This window comes from Rhincodon typus, chromosome 38 (genome assembly GCF_021869965.1).
Source record: "Rhincodon typus isolate 14 chromosome 38, sRhiTyp1.1, whole genome shotgun sequence".
NCBI lineage: Eukaryota > Metazoa > Chordata > Chondrichthyes > Orectolobiformes > Rhincodontidae > Rhincodon > Rhincodon typus.
The window spans coordinates 11396063-11408878 of NC_063369.1; the positions used below are offsets into that span (position 1 = coordinate 11396063).

General features: G+C 38.4%; 1 protein-coding gene across 3 annotated transcripts in view; it reads right to left on the reverse strand.

Moving 5' to 3' along the window:
- LOC109916534 (MHC class II regulatory factor RFX1-like) overlaps positions 1 to 12816 on the reverse strand; it is a 100855-nt gene that overhangs the window by 17929 nt on the left and 70110 nt on the right. For all 3 annotated transcript variants that reach the window (XM_048618000.1, XM_048618001.1, XM_048618002.1), the window contains exon 5: positions 959 to 1054. In XM_048618000.1, the coding sequence (XP_048473957.1) occupies positions 959 to 1054 (96 nt within the window). The remainder of the gene's footprint in view (positions 1 to 958; positions 1055 to 12816) is intronic.

Sequence of the window (12816 nt, forward strand, 5' to 3'; positions counted from 1 at the left end):
ATGAAATATAAGAGTTGTGTTGCACTATGCAATGCTACCAAATAGTCATACACTTGATGCCTGGTCTGTATTGAGTTAACTCACTAAGGACTTTACTAGTAGTACAGTAATTGATGGTTTTCAATCTAGAAGAAAGGAAGAAAATCAACTTTGGCTGCTTTCCTGATGCAGGAACTATGGCTGGAAAGTGCATGCCTGATGCATAAAGCTCAGCTATGATTCCACTAGACTTTCCACTCTTTGAATAGTTAACCTTCAGTATCCTAGTTATACAAGAAAATAGGAAGTATTGCGTATGATAAGAAGACAGATAATTTTACAGACAGATTAGTTATTGCATTCAACAAAGAGAAAGATAAATGAATGGAACTTATAAAGTGGGAAATGAAGTCTTGTCCCTATCAGGTCATGATACAACTATGTGCTTGATTTCCAATAAAAAAAACATAAAACAGGTGTGATTTCACCTTAAATTTTCTGCTCTGGATTAGCTGCTTCCTAGATAAAATCTTGACGTGGAGGTGCCGGTGTTGGACTGGGGTGGACAAGCTCAGAAGTCACATGAAGTGTGACGAAGGAGCAGTGCTCCGAAAGCTTGGTGTTTTCAAATAAACTTGTTGGACTAGAACACGGTGTCATGTGACTTCTGACCTAGATAAAATGTGATTCAAATGAATGGCCGCCTTAGAGGAAAAAATAACTACACAGCAACGTTGGAATTACTTTGCCAAATGATAAGATCGCATATTGCATTAAATAATGATAATTTTTTTTTGTTACCACATAAATTTTGATAGTCATAATTCTGTCTTTCCTATGTAATACAGAACATATATTTTTCAGAACAAAATCATAACTAACAATTAGCTAAATCAATAATGCTTATAATTTGGCCCCAAAGTTAGTTTGAGTGTAGACAGTATAAGGATGGAGATAAAATAAAACCGATGCTACATACCTCCTGAGAAACATGAACTTGCTGAAGCGCTTGTACTGATAACTGCTGAACTTGGCTAGTTTTAGCAGCCTGGGGTGTTGTTTGCACAACAGACCTCTGTAAAATCAAAATAAAAAAAAAATTAATTCTACTTTGAGCTTGACCTATAGCTATCAAAGAATCAACTTATTTCCTTACTTTATTTTCTACAGCGTCAAATATTTAATATTTCAGATGCTGCTTTGTGATACGGAGGGCCAAAGGATTGCTGAGCAAAGTGTTTTCAAACTGCTGCACTTAGCTTCTCCTCCCTTACCACAGCAGATGTAAAATTGAGAACATGATAAAATTAGAAAAATCTTCTTCTGATGAGAACTGTCAGAACATCAGTCATAGATGCATTGAAATTTCATAGATTTCTGCCCCAATTGTGCCGGAGAGATGAGAAGCCATGATCAGGAAAAGCTAATCTTCTCCAATGGCTGACATTAAGGAAGCAGTTCTTTGCAGAACATAGGCATAGAATGGGGTGCACAAACAGAACTGAAAAATAGAATTTATGGGAATCAGATCTTAAACAGGTAACTTTGAAGATGGCTTTTCCAGAGGAATTTGGAAGCATTTTATATTGAAAGTTCTCTCCTTACACATTTTAAAAAATAAAATTGGCAAACACTTCCAAAATGTTGCGATGATCAACAGTTGTTAAAGGGTTGTACCCCCAGTTGTTTCTGGGGGTAATTCAGGAGGCAAAGCAGAAATTCATCCCATGGAAGACTAAACATACCACGGGGAGGACAAGACAACCATGGCTGATAAGGGAAGTCAGGGAGATCATAAAAGCAAAAGTTAAAACATACGATGTGGTGAAGATTAGTGAAAAGCCAGAGGATTGGGAAGACTTTAAAAACCAGCAGAGGAAAACAAAAAACGCAAAAATGGGGGAAGATGAAACATGTGATTAAGCTAGCTAGTAATATAAAAGAAGATTGCAAGAGTTTTTTTTAGATATATAAAAGGTAAGAGAGAAGCAACAGTGGACATTGGACTGCTGAAAAATGAGGCTGGAGAAGTAATAATGGGGAATAACGACATGGGGGAGGAACTGAATGGATACTTTGTATCAAGCTTCACTGTGGAAGACAACAGTAGCATACCAGAACTTCAGGATAGTCAGGGGGCATATCTGAGTGCAGTGGTCATCACTAAAGAGAAGGTGCTCGGGAAGCCGAAAGGTCTGAAGGTGGATAAATCACCTGGACTGATGGACTACATCGCCAGGACTCTGAAGGAGTTAACTGAGGAGATTGTGAAGGCACTGGTGATCTTTCAGGAATCACTAAAGTCAGGGAGGGGGCTAGAGGACTGAAAATGGCTAGTGTAACATTCCTGTTTAAGGAGGGAGAGAGGCAGAAGACGGGCATTTTATAAGTCGGTTAGCCTGACCTCAGTTGGTAAGATTTTAGAGATTGCAGAGTACTTGGAAATGCATGGTAAAATAAGACTGATACAGCATGGCTTCATCAAAGGGAGGTCATGCCTGACAAATCTGTTAGAATTCTTTGAGGAAGTAATGAACAAGGTAGACAAAGGAGAGCCAGTCGACATCCTGCTTGAATTTTCATAAGTCCTTTGACAAGGTGCTGCACAGAAGACTGCTAAATAAGATGAGCCCATGGTGTTAGGGATAAGGTGCTGGCTAGGAAAAGACTGATTGGCAGATGGCAAACACTGGGGGACAAAGGGATCTTATTCAGGATGGCAGCTGGTGACTAGTAGGATTCTGCAGGAGTCAGTTTTGGGACTACAACTATTCACATTACACATTAACAAATTGGACAAAGGAACTTAAGGCATTGTTGCTAAATTTGCAGATGGCACAGACAGGTGGAGAGACAGGTGCGTTGAGGAAGCAAGGACACTGTAAAAGAACTTGGACAGACTAGGAGAGTGGGCCAAGAAGTGCCACATGGAATACAATATGGGAAAGTGAGAGGGTATGCACTTTGGTTGGAAGAATAGAGGCATAGACCATTTTCTTTGGAAACCTGAAGCACAAAGAGACTTAGGCATCCTAGTTCAGGATTCTCTTAAGGTTAACATGCAGGTTCAGTTGACATTTAGGTAGGCAAATACAATGTTAGCATTCATTTCAAGAGGGCTAGAATACAAGAGGAGGGATATACTGATGAGGCTGCATAAGGCTCTGCTCTAATCGCATTTGGAATATTGTGAGTAGTTTTGAACCCGGTATCTATGGAAGGATGTGCTGTCCTTGGAGGGGATCCAGAGGAGGTTCACGAGAATGATCCCGGGACTGAAAGGCTTATCATATGAGGAGCAGTTGTAGACGCTGGGTCTGTACTCAGCGGAATTTAGAAGGATGAAGTGGCATCTCATTGAAACTTACAGGATACTGGGAGGTCTCGTTAGAGTAGACATGGAGAAATGCTTCCACTAATAGGATAGACTAGGACCCGAGGGCACAGCTTCAGAGTGAAGGGACAATTCTTTAGGACAGAGATAAGGAGGAATTTCTTCAGCTAGAGGTTGGTGAATCTGTGGAACTCATTGCTGTAGAAGACTGCATGCCTTTAAGACAGATAGACAGGGTCTTGATTAGGAAGGGATCAAGGTTCACAGAGAAGGCAGAAGAATGGGGTTGAGAAACGTATCAGCCATGATCGAATGGTGGAGCAGGCGTGATGGGCAGAATGGCATAATTTTGCTCCTATATCTTATATCTAGGTCTAAAAACAAACTAAATGCCCTCTGGATAGGTACTTTGATGCTTCTTGCCTTCCTTTGATCTTCAAAAATCTAGACCCAAGTACTGCTTTATCAGAGAATCAAGAACAATAATTGGAGCCACTGTGATGGGAAAACCATGCCAAGAAGTTTAATTATCGACACATAATGTTTTTAAAACATATAAAATATATGTACTATTCTGCATTATTTAGCTTTGGCATCACACTTGATAAAAATGAGGCATGCTTGCTTATGAAATTGGGCCAGAAGTGTTTTACTTAACACGATCGACAAAAATCAACCAATGCAAATGGTCCAGGATATATCTAAGCAGTTAACAACTGTATGAGACAAGTTGTTTGGGACCAAGTTAGATCCATAGGTTTTCAGCTTTCCTATTTTTTTTAAATTAAAAGACTTTTGTAATTCTAGATGTGAAAAAAATACAATATTATTGGAGATGCTTATTAATTGTGACAGTAAATCTCTAACAATAGCCTACAACAGATCTCAACAGCTTTGTTTAAAAAGTACTGGTCTTGGAAGCTATCTGATTCTTGGCCTTTAAATGTAGGCCCCATAGGCTGACTCAGCCCCTAATATTCTGGGAAGCAAATATGGGCAGATTTCTTACACAGAAAGAATGGTCCATACTCAGTTCACACTGGAAGTAGTACTAAACCTTTGTAAATACAAATTAATGTCCCAATAAGTATTTGAGAACGTGAATGTAAGATCAGTTTACACATCTTCACTCAGGAGAATCAGACTGTAAGATTGCCTGCAACCTTTACTTTTGGAATATATTTGCCCTGATTGCAGACCTGAAAGGAGCAGGGAACTATCAAAATAGAAATCCCAAACAAACCCTGCTGGTACTCTACCAATAACATTATTGACATTCCTTGCCAGTCAGGTTGTTATATTAACTGTAAAAATTATCCACTGATTCCAGCTTTCTTTATTTTCAATGTCAGCCTTTCCAATCAAAGAGCCTTTTGTCAACATCCTTATTTAAATCCAAGTGCATCGTATCCACTGTTTCATTGTCTAGCAAGCTCCTTTGTCACACCCTGAAAAGATAACCAATAAATTAGATTGACAAGACCTCTCCTTCATGAATCTTTGTGAATTGGTTATCTTTTATGATTCCATTTTTATTAAGATTGTTATTGTTAGTAAGGATTTTCAGGCTTTATTTGTAATGAACATCAAACTTATTATTCTGTAACTTCTTTTCCAACGAATTTTAAAAATATGAACATCAACCATTCTCGCCCTCACGTGCCTCCCCATTACATACTGATTTCTAAAAGATGTGCACAATGTTTGCTTATACATTATGTATTACTTGGTAGACTCTTTCAACCAGTCAGCAATGTCTTTAAGGTTGTTAAGTCTTTTTTTACAATGGAAACACATTGATACACTGCATTCAGCATCACCTCCATCACAAAATTCCGTAGTTCCCATACACTCTTAGCCATATTACATTACCATCAGCACCATTAAATTTAAATTGCTTAACATATAGTAGAAATATTTTAAGACAATAAAATATTAATGAATACAGATTGACAATGTAACAGGAAAAACGTATGGTCATAATGCAAATAAAATGTAATTCAGAATTACAAAACGATACATTTTGGGAGGAACAATGAAAAATGACAAGCAATTTTGAAGTGGGTGCAGAAACAGTGACGTCTGAGGGTTCACATGAATTGATAAAATATTTTAAAACATGTAAGATCCTTGGTTTTACAAAGACAGGTACATAGTTCAAAAAGGAAGCAATGCTAATGCATTATAAGTTACTGATTAAGCCTCAACTACAATTTTGGCCCATTGTATTCATAATTGTTCAGGTAAGGGGTCAAGGCACTGGAGGACATACACAGAAGGCTTGCCAGAATGACACAAGGCTAAGCGATGTCAATTACATTGAGAAAACAGGTGCTGGAATTGATCTCCTTAAGGCAGAGAAGGTTACTGGAGATTTAATAGAGAAAATTATATGGGTTTTTGACACAGCAGATCTTCTGCTGGCAGAGGCAGAAGAGTTGGCAGTCACTGGATACAGATTTAAGAGAAGAGATAGGCAAGGTAGAGAGAAATATATTTACACAGGAAGTTCTTATAACCTGAAAGGCACCCAATCATTCTGTGTGTAGTGGAAGTGGACATGGTGTGTACACGTAACTAAATGTTATGTTGGGAGATGCCTCTGCCTACAACTTCATGTGTTAATTTCACATACAACACGGAAGTCAAGTCCATTTGTACTGATGACTTGCGCAAGAGCTTAAGACCATACTTGCACTTACATTAGAAGCAAGTGAAAACTCTGTAATGTGTCCTCTAGGAAAAGTAGGACCCAGAGGAGGGATAGTTATGCGAAATATGGGTAAAGCGTTGTCTGAAAATGTCCATCATGAACTGGTTCCAGTTATTCTGAATCTCTCAGGTATTCAGTTACCATCATTTACTTAGCATTTATAAGTAGTTGGTCAAAAGACGTTGTTTAATAAAGAGGGTTACACATTGAGGGAAAAAGTGAAAAGCACAAAGTTTGACAGGAGATGCTGCAGGAGTTTCTACAGTTAATGGCTTAGACAAACTTAAAATCACATTTTAGAACATGCATCATAGACAAATGCTTACAGACAGATGAGAGAGGATATGACACTGACAGATGACAGAGGACAGAGGTCTTTGACACTTGGAGCAATGCTGGAAACCAGGACCCTGCTGAGCTCCATGCAGATGATGAACCTCTGGAATTAACCATTTAAGAACTAATGTAGATACAGAGAAAAGCATGTCAGAGATGTCAGAGTTCTCATACAGACTAGAGCAAAAGATAGAGAAATCTGTTCGGGGTTTTGTTTGTTGTGGTAGCTCTGGCATGCTACCTCGATGGAAAGTGAGGCTATCTTCTTGGTAGCTCATCCAGCAGAACATGCAGAAATGGATGGATACATGTTCAGACCTTTATTCCATCTCTCTAGGCATGGTGCAGTGCAATAATTGCTAAAGAAGAGGTGGATGAGACACCTTTATCTCTCCTCATCCTGCTCAAGAAGTCAGAAAGATGTCACTGCTCACTGACAGGGAGAAGAACTTTTAGCCAAATACCCAAGGGGTTTTATCCCAGTACACTCCAAGGATACCCAGTCATTCAACCATCCTTTATCCCAGTGACCCAATCACTTCCAACAGGTCAGGATGAGGAGAGAGCACATGACACTGTGTAGGAAACCTCCTGCAGGCCAGGATACTGGATCACCAGACAGCAGCCAAAATCATCACAATCAACAAGTCATAGGAATTAACAGGGTGCCAACACATGAGCTGTGGATGTCAGGGCAGCACCTTGGAGTAGTAATTGAAAAAGGTTAAGAAAGTATAATAGCATATAAAAATATTGTATACATTAATCTTAGTTGTAAAAATATGTTAATTTCACTTTACTGATATATGTTGTATTTTTATCATGTTAGTTGCTGCAATGGTTGTGTGCATTCAGGAGAATGCACCTCATTCTCAATCTGTTCTGAATGATATTCATCGTCAGTTGTGGCATTCCTGATTTTCCTGACATCAGCAGGTTTAAAAAATTGCAATGGCAGATGCTTGAAGTGCATCCAAAAACATAGCAATTGGTGTGCACTCAATTCTCATCTCTCTGCAGCTGCTGTCTGAGCAGTGTCACTAGCCCAGTCACTGCATGCCTTGCTGGTGTTTGCCTGAGTTCTTCCAAAAAATTTCTCTCAATTGGTGAACGAGTCAGTGAGATATATATCACTACCAAACTACAATTACATGTAGCATCCAATGTAATGTGCATCTGGGTTTGCTGGTGTCAAGTGTCTGCAGCAATTTTTCTTTTGGTGCCCAAGATTGTGTGAATGTGCAATGTTATACATGTTGTGTCCTGTTCCTACTGGCAGATATGCTGCAATGCTGTATGAGCAGCACATTTAGTGCAAGTGGAATATGCATTATTTCAAACTGGTCAACCACAAAATTACAAAACCAAGAGGATGATAGCCCATAGTGGTGTGCAGATGGTTAGTGCCACACTTGGCCTGGAACCTGGTGGCAATGAATGTCTCTTGGGATTGTCTGCCACATTGCACCATAGTCCTAGTAACTGTTGCTGCATCTGCACCATCCAAGCCATAAGTCGCATCATCTTCTTCCCCTTCCTCTTCATCAAGAGACACTTGGCTCCTCCACTTTCCCTTTGCAAATTCTGGTTGCTGCTTCATAGAACCCAGGGTTACATTCTGCCGGTTTCTCTGCATTTGCACCATAGCCATCAGAATTTCTGGGTCAATGTGACTCACCAAAATGCTTGCCTGAGGTTATCTGTGAACAGATGGTAAGGAATGATTTGAGGCCTTCCCTCCTATCATGAGCACTTCTGTTCAATGCAAAGGCATATTCTTAGTATCAGGCAACCATGGCTCCACCCACCTGTGATCAATACCCATCCTGGAGGAGGACTGACAAGATCACTTTTTGTAGATGTAGCTATTTTCATGAACATTGGACCAGTACATTGGTAAGGGAAGTCATGACAGTGCAGGCCCCCTCAATCATTATTGAGCTTTCCACTTTGAGCCTCAGTCTAATAATCTTGCCCTCAGAGGGGCTTTACACATCGCTTTAACAGAAATAAGCACCTATCACAGAACGAAGCACAACATAACATGGCTCTGGCTCAACCTGCCATCAATTATCATAAGCTAACTCCATAATCCTTTAATTTTCCTCAGTTACCCTCAATCATAGATTCATAGAGTCCCAACAGTGTGGATGCAGGCCATTCAGCTCATTGAGTCCACACTGCTCTTCTGAAGAGCATCCCACCAAGACCGACCCCCCTACCCAACCTCTGTAATCCTGCATTTCCAAAGGCTAATCTACTCAGCCTGCACATCTCTCAACACAATGGGCAATTTAATATGGGCAATCTAGCTAACCTGCACATCTTTGGACTGTGGGAGGAAACCAGAGCACCTGAAGAGAACACACGCAGGCACAGAGAGAATGTGCAAGCTCCACACAGACAGTTGCCCCAAGGCTGGAATCAAACCCGGGTCCCTGGTGCTGTGAGGTAGCAGTGCTAACACTGAACCACTGTGCCAACCCTCAAGTCTCAGAAATTCTGGAATAACCCTCTCTCCAAAGTCATTCTTCTGACATTGGGGTTGCCTGCCTGGTCCACCATCTCCTTTGCCCATGAAAGATTGTAGGGATGTCAGCAGGAGCTGTCCTTAAGTACATCATCTTCTTTTTCTCCCAATCTTGCTGGGATGTCAGTTGACTGAGACCCATATGGCAACCAGGCAATGTGTTTGAAAGATGATCACGGAGCTGAGAAAACACCTGACCATGGTTCCTTTCCATTTAATTCATCATTATCAGTGCGTCCCTTTGATGAGTCAATTGTACTACCAACAATTCCACCTACTTCAAAGATCATCTTTTCACATGAGGACCTGCATTTTCAGAACAACTACATTTTCAGGTCCAAGAGATGGTGCAAATCACTTTTGAAATTCACTCCAAACCCCGGCAACCAGAACCCACCCCCAATTAGCTGACCCTGGGCTTTACTTCCATCCCTCTCTGATCTTGATTGCTGAGAAAGCTCTGCCCCCACCATACATTATTACCAGACCCATGGCACTAAGACCTTCTGGCCTCAGCACCTCCTTCAGCCTCGCCTTGCTTCCCTGATTTCTCCAAGCCTAGGTCAGCTCTGCCCTATGCCTTTTCCCTGTTGCCATCCGATCTCAGTCATGGTCTACCATGGATCAATCAATCAATGCTTCCCAAGAAGAAAAGGCAGATGCTACTCATTCCAACCCCAGCATGTAAAATACCTCATTTCCTGCACATCACTTATTTGCAGTTGCGATTCTGAAGGTATGCATACCTTGTGGAGAATTTTATTTGAAAAGTATATTTAATTCTGGTGACACTGCCTTTAATGAGCATGAATGAAGTGCAAATACATACAAAAAGATTTCCTGAAGCTTGCTGTTGAGTAGTGGCGCTTGCTGTCAAACCTCTAAGAACTTAATTCTATAGTTTCAGCTCACCTTTGGTTAGTTGACATTTGGCCTCCTTTTGTACTCTTTTCCTCAAAAGGCAGTGAAAGTACAGTTTTTGTATATTTTTAAGTCAGAGGAGGATAGAATTTTGATAAACAAGACGATGAAAAGTTATCTAGCACAGATAGGATTAATGGAGTAATATAAATCATGATCCGATTGAATGGTGGCCTGATCCTAATTCATAGGTTGTACGTTCCCCAGCATGCCAACATTTCCACTCCCAAAAGATTCTGCCTATTATTACTATTCAATTCACCAATTTCCTTTTGAAACAGAAACAAACAATGCTGAAAATCACAGATGAAGAGTCATCTGGACTTGAAACATTAGGTTGCTCTTTCTCCAAGGATGCTGCCTGACCCGCTGTGATTTCCAGCATTTTTTTGTTTTCAGTACAGATTCCAGCATCTGCAGTAATTTGCTCCTCCTTATGAATCAACTTGTTTCCTAAGAAGCCAGAGGGAAAAAAGTTGTAATTCCCTTCATTGTAAGATTACATATGTTTCACAAACAGGCCAAGAAAGTAAAATACAATGAATGGTCAATTAATTGTACTATAAATTCAGCACTGTTGTTATGGTAATACATTCAGCTATCCTTTTCAGTAAACTTGACAAAATACACATCTTAAAGTTTTAATACAAACTCACCATTTATCAGGAGAGACAAAATCAGCACAGTGTTTGTATAAGTGATTATTTCTTAATACCTGTTCTCATCAGCAACCACAGAAAGCTTTTTGATGACATATTAGTATCAATATGATGATTGAAATGTAAAGAAAGGAAAAGGAAGTTCCGGGAATTACAATGTCCAAGCTGCAGAATGTTTTTTTACTCCACTAAAAAGTCAATGCTCTAATCTGCTCAAGTTCTCCCTCATGCAATACTAAAACTCAATTTCAAAAAGGAGCACAACTAAAAGAAAAGCTTGTAATGTTTTACATTAAATATGTCTGTAATATCAAAGCTTAGCAAATCCACAATCAAAATAGAACAGTCAAGAATTCAAAACATAGCATTAAATGCAACAAATATCATTAAAAAAAATCTTTTTTTTTCAACATCATCCTTCAAAGATTGACATTAAAAATAAAATCAAAGCTCTTGTATATGGAATGTCATTGCCAGAAAAATGACTAAGAAAGAATTCATAACAATAGCTTACAAAAGGAAAAGAGATTTCTTTTTAAGATTTGAAAAAATGTGGATAAGAAAGGGCAGGAGAATGAGACTAAGTGGAAACAACTTTTAGAGAATTAGTACGAACATAATAGGTTGAATAATCCCTTCGGTTAAATTATATGATCGATTTTGTGACTCATAGTAGTACATGATTAGGACTAAATGAAATTTCAAAGAGATTGAAGAATGTTTGGAATAAACCAAACAAAATGAAAACATGCAGCCGTAAAGGTCTAAAAGAAATTTGAATAACCAAGACACAAGTATTTCCAATTTAAATTAAACTCATAAATCCATTAATGCATAAAAAAAGTTAGTTGGTCACAGAACTATAAACAACAAACAATAGTTTTGAAAACGATTAACCTCAACAGCATTAGGACAACATAACGTACTAAATTATGTAAAATCTGTACCTAATTATTCCAATTGATAATTGTACTGTTTTCCCACTAGTGTCAAATTATATTGGCTAAACACTGTGAGGCAAGTTAAAAGTTAATAGTTAAAACTGAAAGTTAATATCATCACTACATGTGCACCAAATTTCCAAGTTAAATGTTATTATGCAAGATAGGTGTGGGCACTGCAATTGCAGTGTGATATAAACTGGCAACACAAATTAAGTTTATCTAAAGAAAAGATGAAGTAGACTTTGCACTGGTCCGTACAAGTAACAATAATGATGAGTAATGAAAGCACATTGAATAGGCACCATTCCCGAAGGCTGTTAACATTAGTACTGTACCAGCTGACCTACAATTTACGATGTTCACTTTCATTGTGGAATGTAAACTTTAAATTCAGCTTAAGGGCTTTACTGTAACTTGTCTTTTGATTACCATTGTGCTCATTATTCATAACTTTAAAATTTCTCAAAGCACCTAGACATTAATACTATACTCCATCACTACTTATTGTTTAAAAATATTTATCTTTTATTTTAAACACCCTCCTGTTAATTTGATTATTGATTTATTGTTTTACATCAGTTTCTAACATTATGAAATTATTACTGTTCTTGCTTCATTAAGGATACCATTTATCATTACTAATCCAAAACAAATCTGTTAACTTTTTACTTTACTGAAAATTAAAAATAAAATTTTGGATGGCTAGAATAAATTAAACTTCTTACAATTATATTTCCTTACCAATTTTCAAGCTGTTTGAGACTATAAAACTGAAACAATCACCCAATGCAAGATTTATTTCATGTTAAATATTTCAGATTAATTGAGAATATTTCTATCTCCTGGTAATTAAGTAACAGCTAATGTGCCTTTTTATTTACATTAAATGATGTAATGCAAACAGATGTAGCATCTCAAAGTCACTAAGTAGTTTACATTGAGCATGGGTTCACACAATTTCTGTAAATTTGACTTTGAAACTTTGACAATGAAAATGTACGTTTCTGGAAGAATTCCTAGGGAACTATATGTTATGCAATAGTTTGGCAAATGAAATGGTTGGCAAGCACATGACACAATAATGTAAATTACACTGAAGTGGATCATTGCACTACCCTATTTTAAAAAAAGAATTAATGGAGCAATTCCAGGAATCAATGAATATATTAAGATTCTGGTATACTTGAAACTGAGCAGAATTCGACTGTACACCTGGTCAGACATGAAACAGATCCTCAGTAGTATCACTCCACACCTCTGGAAGCAAGTTGTCACTCAAAAGTTATCATTTTTTCCCTTCCTCCATTTTCTGCCAATAACATCGCCCTCCCTACACCCCACCTTCCTCTCCCCAAACATCTCTCCAAAAGACACAAGTTCCTTCGTTAGTGCAATTCTAT